The sequence below is a fragment of the Rattus norvegicus genome, chromosome 17 (genome assembly GCF_021556685.1).
Source record: "Rattus norvegicus strain SHRSP/BbbUtx chromosome 17, alternate assembly SHRSP_T2T, whole genome shotgun sequence".
NCBI classification, from domain to species: Eukaryota; Metazoa; Chordata; class Mammalia; order Rodentia; family Muridae; genus Rattus; species Rattus norvegicus.
Window position 1 is genome coordinate 53,659,418 of NC_141550.1, and position 22,579 is coordinate 53,681,996.

Consider the following 22,579-nt stretch of genomic DNA (forward strand, 5'->3'; position numbering starts at 1 on the left):
TACAGCATTTCTCTTTTCTAACTGAACAAAATAAATATAAAGCAACAGACAGGAACTAGAGAAGGATTCCTAACGTCATCTTAGAAATCTGAAAGATACTATCTAGAAAGAGAGCACTTTATTCAGAGAAAAAAGTCTGCTTTTGGGGAAGGTTTTTACAGTATTAGAGTTTGGCTACCACTTCGGCCCCCACCCCTCCAGAAAAGGCTCCAAAACTTGAATATTGCTCTTCTTCAGTGGTGAGATCTTTTGCTGTAGAGCATAGCAGACAAACAAAGGTGTGTTAGAGCCTCTTCTCTGGGGATAGCATAACTGTAGTCAGAGGTTAGGACTCATCCAGAACAAATACTGCTTCAAGTCCAGGGCAAACAGTTGCCTTATAAAATGAAAGCATATGTCCTAGACTTAACCCATGGGAATCTACACATGGAACTTTCAATGAAATTACAAAAAGATTGTCTCAATCCATTTCATTTTTGTTTCTGTCTGAATACCACAGACTAATTAATATATATGGAATAAAAGTTGTTTAGCTCGTGAGTATATAGAATAAAAGTTATTTTGCTCGTGATTCCAAAGGCTGGCAGTTTTAAAATTGAAAAGCTGTGAGTCGCAAAGTCCTTTTTACTAATAGCAACTCTGCGAAGTCCGAAGGTGACACAGGGAGCAACAGATAAAGCTAAACAAAGAGGCTAGCTTTTATGATAGAGATGGCCCTGTAGTAACTCATTAATGAGTTCTCGTGACTTTCCCACCTCCCAGAATTTATTCCTATCAAATTCCATTAACGTGACTTTCAGGGTTAAGTTTCTAACATCTGAGATTTAAAGAACATGTAAAAGCAAAAGCAGGAGTGGAGTTTACCAGGAAGCTTTTATCTTTCCTTTTCGATGCAACAGGCAAGTGAACTGGAATCATGAGGAACTGATACTCTCCCAAATAATAAGTATATTTTTTAGAATATTTATAATAATATGTTACATATTAGAAGACACTAAAAATGAGAATTGCAAAAGAATGAAATACAGTATATTCTCTAAATAAGATAGGATTAAAGTTAGAATGCAAAAATTAAGATGAAGCCTGCAGTTTGAAAAGGTGGGAGGGATGGTGGGTCAGTAGGTAAAGAGTTGCTGTGAGCCTACTGAGTTTGAACAAGAGGACCAAATCATCAAAGTTGTCCTCTGCACATGCCTACCATCACAAACAGACACACCTGCTGGACATACATTCATGAATTGGAGCAGTAGATCAAATATTAAAGTGTCATGGCTCAATCTTGCTTAGGAGAAGGCCACACCCTTCAATTCAGTCTTTGGCTATATACTGATGTTTTGGTCAACCACAAGTTCTGTGGACAGTGGTGATCCAGTGAAGGTGAAGTTGCCACCAGCTAATGCTATCATAGTTTCTTTAACATGGTATTGCACACATGACTTACAGTGTGGGATGCCGTCTCTACTGTGCTAATCCTTTTCAGGCATAGTACACATAATCATTAAGTACACAATATTCCTGAATGGTAATAAGCTGCTGTCTTACTGGCTTAGGTACTTACTGTACTTTTTATTCTCACATGAACTTGTACATAAAAATTAAGCTTATTGTAAAACAGTACTCCACATTAACTGGCTTCAGCATTACATATCTCATGTTTATTGCCTTTTTTGATTGTACTAAGAGGTTGCATTTAGTGATCGGCCAAACAATGCAGTTCTTGGAACAGATCCTGGCTGTATAGTGTAAGTAAGGAAATGAAAACAATGGGATCATTCGGGTGACAAACTGGAACAGCAAAATAAAGCCCAGAGAATAAACACTTAACAAGCTATAATATAGAAAATGGAGAGCTTCATGTATGAAGCCAAGATTTCATGTGGGCATGAGTTACCAACTGTATTATGTAAATTAATCTTATACCTTAACAGTGAGAAAAGAAATTCAGTCAAATGTAGGCTAAGATAGAAAAAATTACCTTAGATATAATGAAAAAACTACAAGATTACTTAATTCACAAAAAATAATCCTATAACACATTAGAAAGTTGTAAATATATAAAATAGTACTATCAAAGTACTCAGAGGAACCAGGCCCTGCATGTTAGTATGTAAATTCTTGCAAGTATTGCTAAATCAGTAGTTTTACTGTTACTTAAACTATTCTTTTCAAAATTCAAAAAATTATTTATTAGAAAGTTGGTGAATTAAATAACCAACAATTGGTGAATTAAATAACCAACAAACATACATTAAATATCAGAAAAGTGATAATAGCTGTATGCCTCAGATTCACTGTGCCTTACTGTGACTTGCTGGCAGAGAAAGATTGCAGAACACCATTCCTTCCCTCCTTTTCTTTGTATATCCAACTCCTCAGTCTTATATTTTGTGGTTATTCCGTGAATTTAACAAAGAGAAAAAGACCCCTAATACCCATCTTGCATATAAGAGAATTTAATATAAGGGAGAAATGGACTAGGGTAAGACATGAAAAGTAAACTTAGCCAAACTGAAGATTTCACTACTAAGGCAGACAGTTTTCAGTGCCCTCAAAGAGGCCAGCATTTCAGAATGTGGGTCAACCTCAAAGACCCAGTCCTTCTCTTCTGTTCCCTGCCTTCTCTTCATTGTCTGCCACAAGTAAAGAGGCCCCCCATCCCCTCTCTCTGTCTCGAGGTTAGCTTTCTGACTCAGTCTTCGACCATACTGATGAATTTAGCATCTAATTCTTACAAGGAGCAAGAGCGAAGCAAGATGGGTTTGGTTTTAATAAATGAGGATATTCTTTCTTTAAAAGAGTCTATTAAGATGAACTTAAAAATTATTTAACATGAGGGTGCTCCGTATCAGGAAGCAATAACTTAGTCTCATATCAATAGGAAAATGATTAACTTAAAAACAATATATACATATTAGGAAGTTTTTAAAATGATATGTTTTAAGCTATAAACATTTGAAAACCTGTCAATGCTAACTATATTTTCTTAAATGTTGAGTAAATACTATAATATGAGCAATTCACAAAATGTAACATCTAGTCTATTAACAGTCATGACTCAGTACCTTAAGAAAAAGGTTCCTATCAACCTTCCCATCCTTGCTCAGATTAATCACTATCCTGAATCTCAGGTCACTGCCCTATTTGTTTTCCTTCCTTCCTTCCTTCCTTCCTTCCTTCCTTCCTTCCTTCCTTCCTTCCTCCCTCCCTCCCTCCCTCCCTCCCTCCCTCCTTCCTTCCTCCCTCCCTTCTTCCCATCCATCCATCCATCCATCCATCCTTTTTTTTTTTTAGCCCATTCTCTTTATATCCTGCTCACTGCTCCACTCCCTGTCACTCATCCCACAATCCTTCCCCATCCCCTCCTTCCCTTCTCCTCTGAGCTGCTGCTTCCATCCCACACTTGCACTTCAAGTCTCTGCAAGGCTAGGTGCTTCCTTTCCCTCTGAGGCCAGACAGGGCAGCCCAGCTAGAAGAACACATCCCACGTACAGGCAAGAGCTTTTGGGATAGCCCCCATTTCAACTGCTCGGGACTTACATGAAGACCAAGCTGTACATCTGCTACATATGATTTGGGAGGCCTAGGTCCAGCCTGTGTATGTTCTTTGGTGGTGGTTCAGACTTTGAGAGTCCCAAGGGTCCAGGTTAGTTGACTCTGTAGAGTTGACTCTTCCTGTGGAGTTCCTTTTCCCTTCAGGGGCTGCAAATCTTCCTCCTGTTTTTCTGTAAGAGTCCCCATGCTCTATCCACTGTTTGGCTGTGGATGTCTGTATCTGAGTCAGCTGCTGGTGAATATGCTTCTGTCTGTATGGTTCAGGAGTCTGATGAAGGGTGGTGGAAGAATGGAGCTCCTCTCGGGGATAGCAGGCTGCTCTAGGCAGGGTGGCTTGGCTCAGAGGGCTCAGAGAGCAAGGGATATTGGTCCTGTAACTGCAACCTTCTGTTGCATACTTTGATGTTCTCTCTTCCTCAGTAAATAAATAGTATCTTGAACACGTGGCAAGCTAAAAAGGAGGTTAGTAACCAGGAGTTTTCTAGTAAGGTTACATATTTATCTCACTCAGTTAAGGAATGTGAGTATCAAAAGGTGGGTGAATGCTGATTTTTACTTTTTTAAAGATTTATTTATTTAGTTCATGTATGTGAGTACACTCTCTCTGTCCTCAAACACACCAGAAGAGGGCATCAGATACCATTACAGGTGGTTATGAGCCCCCATGTGGGAATTGAACTCAGGACCTCTGGAAGAACAGTCAGTGCTCTTAACTGCTGAATCATCTCTCCAGCTGCCCTTTTTTTTAAAGTTTGACTTACATAGTTAGATGTAGAATCAGCAGCTTTTCAGAAACATTGTTCACTAACTAGGACTGAGCAAGTAATTTCTTAAGTGAAAGGAAAGAAAAACAAAGATTATCCTAAGTACAACGAAAATGCTTTTAAAAGAAATGCAAAGAAGTTGCCAAACTTATGTATCTGTGTATTTTCTTTTAATGTCATTCCCTCTAAGCCTGTTCTTTGTTTCATTGTTGGTCCTGAGTTTGTTAGCTACTATATCTACATAACATATCACAGTTAGGCTTCAAGGTACATATTGCCATAGCAGTTTCACCTGAATTATTTCAGTGAAACTTCTTAAAACTCAATGTATTCTAGTTTCAGTTTTAAAAAGCTGAGACTTAGAGAAATAAATTCATCTAGGGTCTTTCAAGTGATAATTGGACAAATTCAGCTTTGAATTAAACATTCTGTTCATGGAAAAAATAGGAGTTCTAAAAATTTTTATATAGTAGGCACAAATGATAATATTTCACAAACTCAGTTTGAAAATTTTTGTATTGAGATTTCTGAGGGAGACATTAGCAAAACTATTCAAGTTTTCATTAAGAATTCTATCGTTGTAAAATATAGTATGTAGGAACTTTTCAAAGAACCAATAGAAAAATGTTATAAATACAGACATTTGTTGGGGGGGGGGGTGTAAGCTCTTTAAGTGTAAGGGATTATAAAACACAGTAAAAAATGTATATCATTAACACCAAGGATAATGTCTAATGGTAAGATATTAGAAGAAAAAAGTAAAGAAAATTTCTTGTATTGCTATTTACCAGGGTTTAGATGTACAAAGTCGGTCAACTAGTAGTGTTAGCAGAGTAAGCCCGTATGAAATATGTATAGTTGGACATAATGTGTATATAACACTGAATATATTCATATAGAGGAGAATATATTGAATGTGCCAGACGATCACCTAAAATGCCTAAGAACAAAAAGGTAGACAAGATTCATGACATGTTAAGATATGTGTGTCATGGACTAATCTACAAAGAAGACAGTAGCTTTTTTTATAAATGTGTACCAACTAGAAAATAGTGTGGTGGAGGACGTGCTCTAGTAAAATCACCAACATGTGTGCCTGTGGAACCCTGAAAAACTATATAACTGTAGAATGTTCTTAAATATATAAGATTTTAAAACCTGTTGGAGAGGGAGCTGTAGAGATGACTCAGTGCTCAGATGACTCATTTGCTGCTCTTGCAGAGAACTTGAGTTTGGTTCCCAGCACCCATGTTAGACTGATAACAGTTACCCGTAATTACAGCTCCAGGGGATAGGATTCCCTCTTCTGATCTCCACCGGACACCATACTCATATGCACACATGTATATATACAGATCCATTCAGTACACATAACCAGAAATTAAAAGAGTAAAAGAAAAAATAAAAAGACTGTTGGAGTGACATTTTATTTTTGAGTACCAGCTCCTCTGGTGCTAGTGTTACAGTTGTTAGTGAGCCATCGGTTGTAAGATCTCCTACAGGAGCAGTATGTGTACTTAACTGCTCCGCCAGCTCTCAGTCCCACTGTGTTTCCTTACATACATAACTAGAATTTCCAAACATGGGTTTTCACACTGAACACATTTTGTTTTTGTTTTGTATTTTATATCTGTGTAAAGATAAATGTGAAAATATCTAGGAAGGGACTAGAAGGATAGTAAAAATAACCAGAAAAGACTTTTTTTCTTTTTTTTAAAGGGAGAACTTAATATAGCTTGTTAAAACCAAATCACAATAATCAAACCACTCGGTCACAATATATGGTGGCTAAGTCAGTGGAATTACATGAGAGCTTCGGAGAGTAAAGCAGTTGATGTGCACCATAGAGTGTAATTTAGAAGAGAGCAAATCAAAGTCATTTGGCTTAAACATGTTTAAATGTTTGAGACAGGGTCTCACTATTTCATACCATCTAAGCCTTAGATGTAGACCAGGTTGGCTTCAAGCTTAGGACAGTCTTGAAGTCTTCCTGCCTCCCAAATGCTGGGATTATAAACATGTAATGTCCAGCATGAACAATGTCGATGGCATGTTTTGCGGCATTACTATACATACCGAGAATACCTTGGAGTCCAAGAAGAGAAATCCCATATTTGTATTTTCTGGTTCTGAATGGGCAGAGACAAAACTAATTAGTAAGATATAATGGTGTAGAAAATGATTAGGTTGTGGTGTGTACGTGTGCGTGTGTGTATGGGTCAAGGATGGTAACATTTAGGCAGAAATCTTAAGTTCTTCAAAGTCATTAAAGACTCCTAGATGTAAGTGCACTTGATTTGTTTTCATGAATATCCTGTGAGTAATGAGGAGCCGAACAGCTCAGTTTAGTCTGTCCACTACTCAGTGAAGGGTTACGTTACGAGTAGGATGTAGACTAGCAGCGTAAGAACATTTTCACAGTGTGACTCCATGGAGATAAAACACATCAACGTTGTCTGTAATTGTTCATCTGAAGATGAACTTGTGAGAAAGCTAAGAAGGAAGAGTTCATTTTCTAGTTTATTTAAACATGTTTGATTCTGATAGTATTTTTAAAAAGTTGCTTAAGGTATGATTCTATAACATTAGTTTTTTAAAAACTTAAGAAAAACTAAAAGAACTTGTAAATCTGGTAGACCTGAGTTCAAATACCAGCCTCATGGCTCCTGCTTATTTGTGGTATAAGTTCTGTGATGCTGTAAACTTGGCTCTTCATAGTCAGAACAGGACTAATAACATGCCCAAGGAGCGTAGGAAGTGAGCATCATCAGTGTGCCCCATCGCAGACTTCCTCGCTCACAGAAGCTAAGGTATATGTTGAATTGTTAGTGACTGATTAAAAGTGAGAAATGGATCAGGTAGAAATAGTAATAAAAATCTGCTTTAAAGCTTACACTGCAATGACTCATTTATTTATAATTTGTTTTGCTCAAGAGAGTTCAGTTTGAGATGGAGCTCAGTGGTAGAACACTTGCCCAACACTCTGTATTCAATCTGTAGTAGCAATAAATACAGCATAATATTCAAATATTTTCACAAGGCAGATGGTGTGGTTTGCATTAGAGATAGAATGGATTAAGAAAGTATGGAAAATATTGGAGGTAATAAAATGGGGTGGATAGGGATAAAAATTGTTTCTATGTGGATGTTGGCAAAGGTTCACACATGTTCTTGGTTTTTTTTTTTTTTTTTCCTTTCTTTTCTTGAGACAGGCTCTCTCTGTAACCCTGGGTGTCTTACTCTGTTCTGTAGATGAGGTTGGCCTTAAACTCTACAAATCTGTCTTCGCCAGCCTCCTGAGTGTTAGAGATATATGCTCCCACTCGCAGCTAAAGATTAAGAATATGCACGTTAAAAACTCCAGGTCTAGCTTGTTGTATGGGTATAAAAATTTAGACTGCATTGCTACTAAGTGAAGAAAACTTGCGATTCTGGGCAAAGTGCTACTTGGCTTTAATCTTCTGGTCCATCTCTCCAGCCCTTGGGCCTCACTTTTGAGAATATTTGTTATATTTCAGTCCCATAAAATACCCATGCAAAACAAGTAGAAAATAAATCATTATAAACTATGAAAATGAAATTAAGCTTGAGTTATAATCTTCCTTTGAATATAAGGATGAATGTGTAATTTGTGGCATTACAATTCTAGGGAAAGATAGATGATGAAAACAGTAGAGCTAAAATTGAAACTGATAAACTAAAATGAAAAAGCCTCAAAAATGAAGAATTAAAGAGAAGTAAACGAGTGCGTGCGCGCGCACACACACACACGCACACACGCGCACACACACACACGCGCACACGCGCACACACACACACGCGCACACACACACACACGCACAATAGTGTGTTCAAAGGTGGAGTGACATGGTGCTTATTCTCCAGCACTGTCTGGCCTACAACCTAAATAGACCAGTCTAGGCTGTCCATGGACTCATGGTTCTACCTGCCCCTGCCTCTCAAGTGCTGGGATTACAGAGTATGTACATCACATCTGGCTCATCGAATACATTATCAGTAGTAGATATGTGGAAACTCTTTTGTTTGTGACTACATTATAATGTGTATTTTGTGTTTCTCAAACTAAAATTCATCAGCTCTTGCAGAGTAAATTCAAAACCAGAGATCAAAATTACTGTATAATATGCCATCATCAACATTTTAACACTTTGAGAATTGTTCAATAATGTAATGCTATGTGTGTATCATAAATTTGTAAAGCCTCAATTTTGATCCTGCCTTATATATAAGTATTTCCAGATTAACTGCTTACAAAATGACTTGGGCTAAAAAACACTCAAGAGAAAAAGAAACTGTTAACAAGTAACAAACACTAGATCTTATTGGAAAAAGCACATAAAACCAAGGGAAATAGATTATTTCTAGAATGGAAATGTTAAGTTTCTAAGTTTGGAACATCAAGATTTTCTCTAATGTCCCGTTGGCTGGTACCTTTAATGCTTATTTTCTGACAGCACATGTAAGAAAACACTTGAGGTCTGGAGAGATGGCTCAGTGGTTAAGAGCACCCAACTACTCTTCCAGAGGTCCTGAGTTCAATTCCCAGCAACCACATGGTGGCTCACAACCATCTATAAAGAGATCCGATGCCCTCTTCTGGTATATCTGAAGACAGCTACAGTTTACTTATATATAATAAATAAATAAATCTTAAAAAAAAAAGAAAGAAAAAAGAAAACACTTGAAACTTTTTAGCATATTTATGTTCATTGTAGCAGGTGCCAATTCATTTCATGGCTTTGAAGGAATATCGATCACTGTTGTGCAAAAGAACAGATTCTCTCTCTCTCTCTCTCTCTTTTTTTTTTTTTTTTTTTTTTTTATTGTATGTATGTGAATACATTGTCGCTGTCTTCACGGACACCAGAAGAGGGCATCAGATCCCTTTACAGATGGTTGTGAGCCACCATGTGGTTGCTGGGAATTGAACTCAGGACCTCAGGAAGAGCAGCCAGTGCTCTTAACCACTGAGCCATCTCTCCAGCCCAAAAGAACGGATTCTTAAGTTGTATATTGAGGCTGATACCAAAGACAGGATTCAAATCTAAAGTTTGTTTCAGGCTGTCTGCCTTATGCATTTGTAGAAGGTTGGTTAAACTTCACGGTATAACTGTGTCTGTGCTCACCCCCTTGAACATCATAAAGTTTAGCTCTACTCATATATTTAGTCTTCCTGTTACATATCTATTCTTTACTATTTTTAATGCCTATGCCTATTTTTTTCCCTGTAACATATTTCTCCTACTCTTTTTCATCTGGCTATGGTTTATCTTGGAACTATGACCAAAAATCTTTATCTCTTCTCTCATTTATGTTTTCTTTTATATCAGCAGTTGAATATGTCTTTCAGCTTTCTATTCTAGTATTCTCTATATTATTAATGGGTATCATTTTGCCTGGGTCCAAGAGAAAAAGCTAGGCATACAATGAAAATATAAAGGACCAAACAAGTGCTAAAAGACAGAAAATTAGCATGTGAAGGGATGTCTACTCTTCATATTCTTTGGGGACCTTGTTGGGTAGAGTGTAATAAGGATACAACTACTTCAAATCTTAACAGAATCACAGAAATGAAAAAGTAGCCTGGGAAGAAACACGTTTTGAGAAGGGATGAGGCTTATGTGCATGAGGTGGTATCCTTTTGGGATCCTATTAGATCCCATTCTCTGAGAGTTCAACATTTCCTAAGAGGTTTGAGGAGGTTTTGAAAATCGAGTTTTAAGCAGAACTTCCTATATACACTAGTATACAAAAAATAAGACATTAGTAATCGCAGTGATAGACTCACATTTTGTCTTACCGTGTTAAACCTTACTGATAGTTTTACTAATGATATACATATATTGTGATTTTTATATACTAAAACCTATTTTCCCAATGTGATTACCTGTATATGTATACCAAACTATTGAGAAATTTCAAGGCATAGTCAGAAGAGTAGAACAATTAAAATGTGTAAATATTCATGACCTAGTGTCACTGCTGGAATTGTAGAACTGTGTATTTCAGAAGTAGTACCTTCGGAGTGCTTCTTGTTTGCATCTAGAGGCAGTGGTTGCATTTGGGTAGGAAGTCTGTTTCTGCTGTCATCATAAAGATACCCTATGTTTGTGTGACTCTATGCCAGCACCCCACCTTGTTTCCTTAATTTGTAACATATAGGCCACATATTTTAAACATTACCTATGTTTTAAGATTTATGTAACAGGAGGAAGGTCCTTTAGGAGATTTAACGTATATGTGGGAAATTTTGGAATTTTCAAATTAAATTATGAAGACTAAAATATTTAAATTCCTCATAACATTGTATCAAGGCTTTTATGTCCTTAACAACTGGTTGATGTTTGAAAAATTTTATTTATTAGTTTCTATATGTAGTTGGCAATGATAAAATTTCTTTTTTTTTTCTTTTTCTTTTTTGTATTGTTTAGTCGTATATGTGGGAGTCCGTGTCCTGCAGTATGGCCTGATGTAATCAAACTGCCATATTTCAACACCATGAAACCAAAGAAGCAATATCGGCGGAAGTTAAGAGAAGAGTTTGTTTTGTAAGAAAGGGATGCTTAAATATCCATATTGCATTGAATGCTTATTTTGTAGTCAAATTTGTTTCTTTGGTCTTTCATTATAATTGAAGGCAGAGTTTCACAGACTGACCCTGAATGTCTATGTAGCTTAGGATGGTCTTGAACTTGTAACCTTCCCTGCCTCGTAAGTGCTGAGGTCATGGGTGTGCCCTAATTTTTTGAGAGATCTAAGTCCCCTTGACCTGAGATAGACACACTGCAGCTCTTCTTCCAGAGCCTTGTGCTGTGAGTTTCTCTTTGCTGCACGTGAAATGCCTTTTCTCTCATAACGTCTGTGATGAGCCATTAGATTTTGTTTATACAAAGAAAACTTTTAATAATAGTGTTGTAAATTTCATTAAAACAGCTTTCATACGACTTGAGCTTAGGTTTTTATTTTATTTTAGGCTGTTAGTTTTTAATTTATAACCATGAATTTCTCAGAGAGTAATGAAGGATATTATTTGCTAAATAGTCCAGCACTGTATAAAAATAACAATACTTTTTGAAAAGAAAATTGATACTTGTGCAACATACTGAATACATTATTTAACCAATATTTCATTAACACTTAACTGATTAATAAATGTTTTAAAATATCAGCTGCAGTTACCTATTTCTTTATAGTATTCTATAAATTATAACCAGAATTTATTAGTTAATAAAGAAAGGAGAACTTTAAAGATGTAGGTAATCGGAGTAAAGCGATTGGAATTTAGAATATAATTTAAATTTAATTTTCACAGTTGTAAGTAAGTGCTTATAGAAGTGCAGAGTGTGAACTGTGCTTGACTCTCGTGTCCTCTGCTGCTAGTATCCCTGCAGCTGCACTCGACTTATTTGATTACATGCTTGCCTTGGATCCCAGTAAGCGCTGCACTGCCGAGCAGGCTCTTCAGTGTGAGTTCCTGCGAGACGTGGAACCCTCCAAAATGCCTCCACCAGAGTAAGTGACTTGTTTTTATTTTAGATTTGCATAGTATAAACAGCTTTGAAAACTTTGTTAATTAGTTGTCATGATCCATGGTTCCATGCCGAAGTTGAAAGAGTTAGGTGAAAACATCAGAAAATTACATGATCTGCACATTAAGCATGCGGGTGCTTGTTTATTGTTGAATTTACCATAGAACAGCAAAAACAGCCTTTACCATTTCTTTAGCAGATGTTGAGTAGTGATATGTTTCACTTTTATAACAATTCTGTAGTGGTAGGATATGGCCGTCAGGCCTGCACTTCTAATGGTGCTGCTTTAGCCAGAGTTTTGAGTCCTATGCCAACTTAATCTGTACAGCCCTCTACGGTAGGTATCATTACCGCTGCTTAACAGAGGAGGAAGCAGGCTCAAAGAGGTTAAAAAACTTGCCCAAGAATACAAATACGGTAAAGGATGGTGCCAGTTCTCAAATTGAAGTCAGTTGAATAAGAAACAAGTTCTGAAAATATTCTGTGACATCTCGCACAATAGAAAATCCTTGTCATTATTTCAAAGAATGTTAATATCAGAAGTATGTTTGGAATGATTCTTCTCATGGAGGGAAAACGTAGTTTGGAGAATTAGAATATATAGTTTCTTAAATCTTAGAGCTTCTATAATTTGTCTAGAATTGGTTGGGAAGAAGACTGTCCGTTTGCCTTTCCATGATAGGAGCTAAAGTTCTGTAGGTGTTTCCTTGGTATCTGTTAATGTGAACAGCAGCGTTAAAGCAAGCCTATCTCCAATAAAATCCTTTGCTATAATAAAATTCACATATTTCAAGTGAATAAACATGGGCTTTAGAGTTCAAATCCTGGCTCTTCCACTTTGGGTTGTACTGAGTGTATTTCCACAGGGTTTGTAGTTAAGATTTGATTGAACTATATATACATGGCCCATGAGATAGTTTGAAAGTTAAAAAAAATAACTATCATCTGACATGCAGAAATCATTCACTACTTTTTTTTTTTGTTTTTCCGGAGCTGGGGACCGAACCCAGGGCCTTAGTGCTTGGTAGGCAAACGCTCTACCACTGAGCTAAATCCCCAACCCCCATTCACTACTTTTTTGTTCCAGGTTTTTTTCTTTTCAATTTTTTTATTTTCTTTTCTTTTCTTCTCTTTTCTTTCTTTCTTTCTTTCTTTTTTTTTTTTTCCCTCAGTTTGGGTTGTATAGTACAGGCTGGCCTTGAACTCAAGACCTTCCTTTCTATGTCTCTTGAGTCTGCACTACTTAACCTATATAGGTATACTGTTGAGTTAAATGTCTAGTATTTCTCATTCTTCTGCGTATTTAGATATACCAGTAGTCTCCAAGCGGCTTGACTCTAGTAGCCTATCAGATTTTTTGTTGTTGTTTTGTTTTACTGTTTTTAACTTTTGATTTTGAGTTTTCATCTCTACCAAAAAGTAGGATATTCTTCACCTAGATCAATAATTATTGGTGTGTGAACACATTTGTTTCATTACTTTATAAACTTTATTTGAAATAGTTGAATGTTAACCTGTTGCATGAATCTATAAAAACTGGAACTTTACTACACATATTCTTACTATATAGCACAAAAACATCCTAAAAACTTGTAGAGCATAGTACATAGTTAAGTCTCTCCAGTAACATTTAAAAAAAAAAAACTTTCTATCGAGTCAAGATTGAACAATTTTTTTTCAGAACGCACATATTTGTTTACTTAGCATGTATCTTCACTCTTTCCTCACTCTTAGAGAAGGTTTTGATGACACTGACTTCTCTTTTTGATGGTGGACATCAAACCCAGGGTCTAACACATGCCTGGCGAGTGCTTCTACTAAGCTACATCTCCAGTCCCAGGGAGCTGTGTGGTAAAGCATCTCATAATTTGGATTTGATTGATTTTCTGTGATCAAGATTAGATTAATATTTTTCAGTGCAAGAATAATACCTACAAGGTAACATGTTTTTCTTGATAGAATAGGTCAAGAGGAATATGATTTGATTTTGTCCAGTTACTGGGTAAAAAATTGGTAATTCTAATTGTTTAATCCACATGAAAGAATTGTAGTAAAGCTGTCTCAAGCTTATTTTCATATAAACTTCTTAAGCCAAGTTGCAAAAGAATTTTTAATTAACATTTTTAAGTACTATAGTCATATTAATCGTGTATACATTGGGGTCTGAATGGCCTTTAAATTCACTTAGAAAATGTTCAACATTTGGCATTTCTTTTTTGTTTTGTTTTTTTTTTTGAACGTCCATTATGTCTTAAATTTTTATTCTAGTGTAACTAATATTACATTAATTGTGATATATATATAAATGTACTTTAATTTTAAAACATTTCTATGAATATTAATATATGGTATTTGGTGCTGTGTCACTAGTACACATTTAAGTGTTTTAAACCATCAGTGAAGTTGGTGGATATAAAGTGTAGCAGAAGTGATCCAAATGAAATCTTCTCCTATAAATACTTCACGTAGTAGTTGTCATAGCTTTGAACCAGTCCTATTTACTAGACATCAAGACATAGTTCTGCATTAATTATAATCTACTTGTTATTTCCTTGCAAATGAGTATTCACTGAAAGAAGGTATACACAGCTGCATCACTGCCTTTGAACTTCTTCATTAAGTATCTAAAGTTTTGTTTTGTTTTGTTTTTAATCAGAAAATGAGACTGAGATGGGAACCATTGCTCGGTGGTTAAGGTCACTGGTTGCAGAGGTTTGGTTTCTAGCACCCAAATGGTGGTTCACCACCACCTAAAACTCCAGTGCCCTCTGTGACTTCTGTGGGTATGAAGGTCACACATGCTACACAAACATATTTGTACACACATCTCCAAAAACAAAAAAGTGAGATCATTTGAAGAGCTTTCTCTTTGAAAGAGAAAAGCTCTTGTAGGTCTCTTGATAATAAAGAAGTCATATGACCCAAAAGCTTATTTAGACATTAGTCGTTCATTTTATTTATTTACTTATTTATTTATTTTACTAGTTCTACCATTTTTTGTGCTATGACTTAAAAGACTTAGGGAATTTTGTTTCGTTTTTTTCCTTATACACTATAATTTTTGTCAAACTCAGACTTTATTTTTATCAGAATACACTTTACTGCACTTTTCTATTAAAAATAAAGAGAGTAGTACACTTGGGTGTTCTGTCAAACTGTTATGGAATGTATGCTCTTGGATACATCACTAAAGAAGTTAAGCTAAGGTTATGATGATATCAATTCAGTATTTAAATTAAAAGCTATATAAATATTTAATGACCTCTACTTAATATATAAGAGAAACTACTAAGTAGGGGTATTATTCTATAAACTATATAAATAAAATGTGACCTAGATGGCCTGTAGCCTATACCTTATTAACAATATAAAAAACATTAGACATTTGGACAGTAATGTAACAATCTATAATTAGAATAAGTATTTCATGATTTGATAAACACACGTTTAGACAACTGAAAGATCAGTGATGTCAGACACAAATATTATGCATATTGTGTGAGTGACTCTGACCAAGGATGCCCTGATACAAATTAACATACTACTTCTGTTCCCTGGAAATAGGTAATATGGTTAACCTTATTTTTAAAGAAAAAGAAACTGAGACATAGCAGTTCAGTGACTTGTGTGACAAGATAGCAAGTAAGTGGCTGAGCCAGCATTTGAATCTTCGAGGAAGCACATACTTTTGGTTATCTGGAGAACATGCCGGATTTATTTAGAGAATCAGCATAATCAATCTGCCATTTTAGATTATCGTAAGGTTATGTTTATATTTCATAGAGATGAGTGTTAAGGTAATGAATCTCTAAGTTGCGGGAGGGAACAAAAAATCCTTTTCCTGGATATCTTTGCTTTTCCACAAGAGCATTATATTTCTTGGCTGTTAGAGTGGAGGAGTTGTAATGATTTTATTTACCCTAATCTGAAGTAGTATAGTGTATTTGAAATCAGCGTCCCACTGGAGGCTACAGCCCACATTTAAAACACAAACACATTCCTAGAAAGGAAAGTCTTTTGGAGGGTTTTTGATGCCTTACAGCTTCCCAGTATCAATCTTTCAAATTATCCCTTTGTTTGTTACTCCAGGAGGTTTTTACACGCTGAGGCAATGCACCATAGTAAGATGGCTGAGAGGTATGCCTTTGTTTTGTTTTCGGACCTCAGGTGCATAGACTTGGTTTAATCATAATCCTTGTGTCACTCATCATTGGTCCATGCATGGCTCTTTGTTATTTATTTTAGTTACTTTAATTAGTTATTTTAAATGTTAATAAGCAGCCATGAGCCTACCAAGCAAAAGCTAGAACCTTGAGAATAACCCACTTTAATCATATCATAACCCTTCTTCCTACCCACGTGTTCCCTTGCCCTCTTCTTCCCAAGGTAACCATCATTCCCGTTTCCTTCTTATTGTATATATTTTCTGTTGCCATCTGTATGTATCCATAAAAAAATTACATTTTAAAAATGTAGTTGTTTTTCATTTTATACAAAGGTGTCATGCTGTTCTGTAATCCTGTGGAATGACATTTTTAAATTAATATTATATTGCTAAGATTCAACCATTCTGTTGCATATGCCTTTACTTTATAATATGAGAAAGTAATTGTGGAAGAATTATCTACTTGAGTATTCAGGGCATTCTTTTAGTTCAGTCTTTGAAAAGGTCCATGTGGAAATAATCCCCTTACACAACCTCAGGTACACTCTTGGAAAGTCCCATCTATGTACCTCTTGAGATAAACATCCAAGTTGAGGACAGCAGGTATATACCACTAGATGGCATTACTTAAAAGAATCTAGATATTCTGGGCAAGTTTATTAACCTTTCCAAGCCTTAATTTTCTCACCTTTAAGCTAGAGAAAAGTAATAGTAAGTTTACATGACCTTATTCCTGGGATTTGTAAATCAAATATTTTTGTCTTTAAGAAAAAGTTACTTTTAGTGTTCAGTGTTATAGATTTATATTGAGATGAAAAATTATTACAGAATGGGAGGTAATTTTGGTAGTTACGTAGAACTCTGTTGATGAGTATAATGAGCCTCTCTGTGCCTGGATTACCTATTCTTGAGACTCATCTATAGAAACAGTTTATTTCTAAAACAGTTGGTAAAAGTAGCAAATATGTGACTAAAAAGATTTTACTAAAAAGTTTTGTACGAATCCTGTGTTCTAGCCTATTATGTTACTCTCCTTTTTATTTATGTCTGGCTTCTACAAATAGCATGTTTCTGCATCCTTTTTCAAAATTCCTGTTTAGTGTACAGTATGCTGTAGTTGGTTTTAAATGGTTATACCAAGGATAATAGCTAGCTTTTATTAATATATATTTTTCATAGTTTGATGAACAATTATATATTGATTATTCAGAAGACAAAAATAGTTCATCTCTAGGATACTTATGCAAATGAGTACACAGCAGCTGTGACCGTATGCTCAAGGCCCACTTAGGACCAAGCCAGACAAAAATCCCAGCATGGAGGGTAGGACTTAGTGATGAAAGTCCACTTCCAGCTGAGGAGATATTTGTAGCTCGTGGCTGCTGGGACAGGGACGGTCATGTTTTTTCTTCAGGGATGTGGCCCCTTTAGAGTTTGCCTGTATTTCAGCAGGGAGCCTTTTACCCATACACATACTGGAGAGACAAAGAAAACACATGAAATTGGGAGGGAATAGAGACTTAGGGGAGATAAGAAAGGAATTTTAGGGGGGAGATGTGGGATGTACTTGATCAAACACAGTAATGCATGAATAGAATTTCAAACAATAAAAAATTAGGACAAATAAATAAGAAAAATTAGACCACCACTAAAGTTAAAATCCTGAAGGATGATGGAATTTTATTAAATGTTTGTATGAAGTTTTCCAGAATGGTTTGTGAAAGGGGAATGGCTTTTGTGGTTCATTATAACATTAGTATTTCTTGTTACAGCATTTGTGATTTAGAATTCATCCGTTTTTTTCAGCCTTCCTTTGTGGCAAGATTGTCATGAATTATGGAGTAAAAAGAGAAGAAGACAGAAACAGATGGGCATGACTGATGATCTTTCCACAATCAAAGCCCCCAGAAAGGACTTGTCTCTGGGCTTAGATGACAGCAGAACTAGCACGCCCCAGGGTGTGCTGCCACCTGCACAGCTAAAGTCTCAGAACAGCTCCAGTGGAGCACCTGGTCAGTAAGGTCTCTTTGCCTTGTTCTGTTTGCATTGCTTTGTGGCCCGTGTTGACTGTGTGTGGCAAAAAGATAAGTGTTAAGGCTTTTTTACATTACAGTCTCAGATCATAGATTGGTGGTGATTGGTCAGACTTTTTTCCATTTTCTCTAGTTTAGGAGTCAGGAGTATGTATGTCTTTCATTAATATTAGTCTGTGAAGTTCAGTATTTAAGGCATAGAAAAAACAAAGATAGCCAAAACTGCAAAGGAAGTTTTTATCCCATTGGTGGATATCTGTACATCATTCTGTCTAAGACTGTATTTTAAAAGATTGAAATCTGTTGTTTAGACCTAGTTATTTTTTTCATTCACATCTACCTATCTATCTAGAGATAAGATCTCATCTTGTAGCCCTGAATGTCCTAGAACTCTCTTTGTAAGCAGATTGGCCTCAGATTCACAAACAGCTGCCCATCTTTGCCCCCCAAGGACTAGGATTAAAGATGTGTGCCACAATGCTTGCTAGTTGACAGCTTTTTAAATATTGAAGTCTTAATTTCCCTGAAGAACCTAGGAATCTGTCAGGTCTAGCCTGAATATTGGAGAAAGAAAATTAACTAGATATGTCTACTGGTAATGAGTTAATATGTAATATGCATGTTTGTGTAGGTCTTTGTAACTCAAAATGGCTTAATATTTTTATAAAGTAATCTGAATAAAAACAGATTTTTATCACAGTGTGTAAAACATTAGTTTTAATTTCTAAAAAGTTCTTTCCACAGTTAACTTCATTTTTGAAGTGGGATAGCAAAGAATTCAGAGACTGCATTCAGAATTAAATTTGAGAGTTCAGGATCTTGCAAATTATCCGCTCTTTTAGGATAATTAATAGATATTGTCTTATAAAGTGGTTGTGAGGGGTAAAGGCCACAAAAAGCTTAGAAAGTGCTGGCACTGTTAGATGTCATTGTTCATTTCTCTTACACAGTGTTAGCTCTTGGTTAAATCTGTGTATGACTCTGCTGGTAATCTTGATTTTTCTTTTGAAAAATATATTCCTGAAGATGAATTACCCAAAACAGATTGTAGTTTTGATGTCTATCATGGCTTGTGTTGTAGTTAGATTTTGAATGTCTGATGGGTAAGAAGACTTCCTTCAGTGCTTGTTTCTCATTGTTTCATAATTCTCCCTCAAATGGAGTTTTAATACTGTATAATGAAGAGGTTATAGGGGTCGGGGAAACTGTGAATTATGGCAGTTCTAATCGATGCATTTTGTCTTTAGTAATAACAGGCCCTGGACAGCCGTTAAACCACAGTGAATTGGCAATTCTTCTAAACCTACTACAATCTAAATCAAGTGTTAATATGGCTGATTTTGTCCAAGTGTTGAACATTAAGGTAAACTCTGAGACTCAACAGCAGCTAAATAAAATAAACCTTCCTGCTGGAATTTTGGCAACAGGTGAAAAACAGACAGATCCATCAACACCACAACAGGAGTCTTCAAAATCATTGGGAGGAGTTCAGCCTTCACAGAGCATCCAGCCTAAAGTGGAAACTGACGCTGCGCAGGCTGCAGTGCAGAGTGCATTTGCAGTCCTCCTGACTCAGTTAATAAAGGCCCAGCAGTCAAAACAGAAAGATGCCATGCTGGAGGAGAGGGAGAATGGATCAGGACATGACGCTCCAGTGCAACTCAGGCCGCCTCCAGAACCCAGCACTCCTGCCTCTGGTGAGTGAGTGACTTGCGCAGAGCTGTTGCTATCTGTGGCTTTGACTGTTCAGTGAGGTGTGTTGAAGACATTCTCAGGTCACTAGTGAGACCTATTCTGTTTACTTCCTGGACTAGATTGTTTAGAAAATTGTCCATTATGAATATTATATTTTCTAAGGTAAATTTACAATAACTCAATTCTCAATACAAAAGGATAAATGTTTTGGGTGCAGTAGAAACTTACTCTTCAAGCATTAAGTACGACTGTGTGGAGTTGAATAGTGTATTTCTTTAGTAATCTTGTGTTTACGTGATAGTGGGCAACATGAACACTTGTGAGGTGTCCTTTGGTATTTTGTGAAAGGTAAAATGTGTAACTGTTCTGAATATTTCATTTTCCATGGTAACTTTTGACTCTTTCTTGGTTTTATTCTACTTAGGGCAAGATGACCTCATCCAACACCAAGACAGGAGGATATTGGAGCTGACACCAGAGCCAGAGCGGCCTCGGATTCTGCCTCCTGATCAACGACCTCCTGAACCTCCTGAACCACCACCAGTCACTGAGGAGGACCTGGATTATCGGACAGAAAACCAGCATGGACCTACTACTAGTTCTTCATTAACTGACCCACATGCTGGAGTGAAGGCAGCCCTCTTACAGCTGCTTGCTCAACATCAGCCCCAGGATGATCCCAAAAGAGAAGGTGGTATTGATTATTCCACAGGAGACACGTACGTGCCCAGTTCAGACTATAAAGACAACTTTGGAGCGTCTTTCTCTGCCGCCCCTTATGTGAGCAGTGATGGTCTGGGGAGTAGCTCTGCTGCTGCACCGTTGGAGGCGCGCAGTTTCATCGGAAACTCAGATATTCAGTCTCTGGATAACTACAGTACTACTTCATCTCACACTGGTGGTCCACCTCAGACTTCTGCCTTCACCGAGTCATTTCCCAGTTCAGTAGCTGGATACGGAGACATTTACCTCAATGCTGGTCCCATGCTGTTTAGTGGAGACAAGGACCATAGATTTGAGTACAGCCATGGTCCTATCACGGTCCTCACAAACAGCAGTGACCCTTCCACAGGGCCGGAGAGTACTCACCCCTTGCCAGCAAAGATACACAACTATAACTATGGTGGTAACTTACAGGAAAATCCAGGTGGCCCCAGCCTCATGCATGGACAGACCTGGACTTCTCCTGCCCAAGGACCTGGATACTCACAAGGATACAGGGGACACATTAGCACATCAGCTGGCAGAGGTCGAGGCAGAGGGTTACCATACTGAGTATCTGTTTTTCCTCAGGCACATCATTTTTATCTGGAAAGACTTTTCTAGCTGCAATTTCAGGCAGCAATCCAAGAGACTTGAATAATATTAATTCAACAACAGCTTTATTTTTATGTGGAAAGGGTCTTGCATACAATAGTGAAAAAAGAAAACAACAAAAAAAATCTTTGCTTAAATTCATGCTGTTCTTAAAACTAGCTCTATTGATTGTACATCGTCACAGATTTTAGTTAACAGTTTTATTTTGTATTCTTGCAGTTTTAAGTGGATGCTAACATTAGGGACATAATGTTTTTATGGCCCTCTTGCAGATCTTCTGAACTATGCACACTTGTGCTTTTTTTGTAAGTTTGGACCAACTTTTATGTAAACAACCTACCCCTTTCCCTCAACCCTCCCAGTTTTACAGCAATCAGAAAGGGCACTGATTTCTTTGGTATTTTCTTTTTACAAAGCTACCTTTAGTCAAAGGTCACTGTCAGTCTTTGCACCTGCTTTCAGTGTTATTGTGAAAGGTGTACTTTGTGCTCATTTCAGAAAATAAAACACAACCTTTCTCTTGATGCAACAGTTTTATATAAAACAAATGGTTAACATTATTTTTGTTTTGTTTTGTTTTGTTTTTTTCAGGTTACCATAACCCAGCAAAATTCATTCAAATGAAATAGTGGTTTTTATATGAAAACTATGGGTCGGGTGGGGAGGGGTTCGAGTAAGTGCCTTAACAGGTATGCTTCAGGACTGCGGATGAAGTTAGCCTTTCCACCACTGTCTTTCCAAGGGAGTCTGCACTGTGCTGAAGGGGCACGAAGCTCTCCATTTTTAGGAGTTGTTTGGTCAGTTCTGTTAGGTCCATCCCCTCTGCTTGTCACACGGTCCTTTTCTGCCTGTCTTTTGGCTGTTAACTTTCACTGTTACCTTCTCACGGTAGGAGTGTAAGAGAAAAAGAAAGGGAGAACTCGGTACCTTTTGTTACTTCTGGGAAGTACTAATTTTTTTTTTTTTTTTTGATCAGTTAAGTTGTTGAAAGTAATAGCTGAATGAGAATTTTAGTGTGTTTCTTTCTTTCTGGCTGTCATACTAACCCAGTTTCTATTTGGAGGGCAGGGGTTTGAATCAAATATGTATAACAATTCACAAAATAAAATCATATGATACATAATAAATATATTAAAGCTCACAGAAGGAGGGTGGCAAACACCATATTTAAAGTTATATAATTATTTTAAGAAAATGTCAAGTTACGTAGCAAAAAGAAAACTCAAAGAGAAAACTACCTTTTCCTTTCAATTTTGTGAAATTTACTGTAATTTCTGCCAGATTAGAGCAGTGCTATTAGGTCATTTTTATTCTATTAAAATCAACCAAGAAAGAATAACTATGATGTTGTCAAGTGTCACTATGTTTATGTTCACACAAAAAAGCAAAATTATATTTCTGGAAAGGAACCAAAGGTAAATAGCCAGCATCTCCTTCACTAATGGACAGAGTCTGGGGCACTGAGTGTGCCAACTGACAGCTTCAGTTGTTCTAGGACCTTTC

The 22,579-nt window shown here is 36.7% G+C and overlaps 1 protein-coding gene and 1 long non-coding RNA gene across 9 annotated transcripts in view; one reads left to right on the forward strand and one right to left on the reverse strand.

Annotated features, from left to right (window-relative positions):
• The window catches only part of Cdk13 (cyclin-dependent kinase 13), a 90,818-nt gene extending 68,403 nt beyond the window's left edge, over nucleotides 1-22,415 (forward strand). For 2 of the 8 annotated variants that reach the window (XM_087590679.1, XM_087590683.1), the window contains 6 exons: nucleotides 10,769-10,885; nucleotides 11,718-11,849; nucleotides 15,956-16,003; nucleotides 17,838-18,043; nucleotides 19,492-19,761; nucleotides 20,184-21,600. In XM_087590679.1, the coding sequence (XP_087446805.1) occupies nucleotides 10,769-10,885; nucleotides 11,718-11,849; nucleotides 15,956-16,003; nucleotides 17,838-18,043; nucleotides 19,492-19,761; nucleotides 20,184-21,034 (1,624 nt within the window). In that variant the 3' untranslated portion in view covers nucleotides 21,035-21,600. 8 annotated transcript variants of the gene reach the window in all.
• Nucleotides 7,485-11,199, reverse strand: LOC148000193 (uncharacterized). Its single transcript, XR_015641699.1, has 2 exons — nucleotides 9,333-11,199; nucleotides 7,485-8,827 (listed from the first exon to the last, which is right to left on the reverse strand). It is a non-coding gene; the product is annotated as an uncharacterized LOC148000193 (long non-coding RNA).
• Nucleotides 22,416-22,579: the final 164 nt, after the last annotated feature.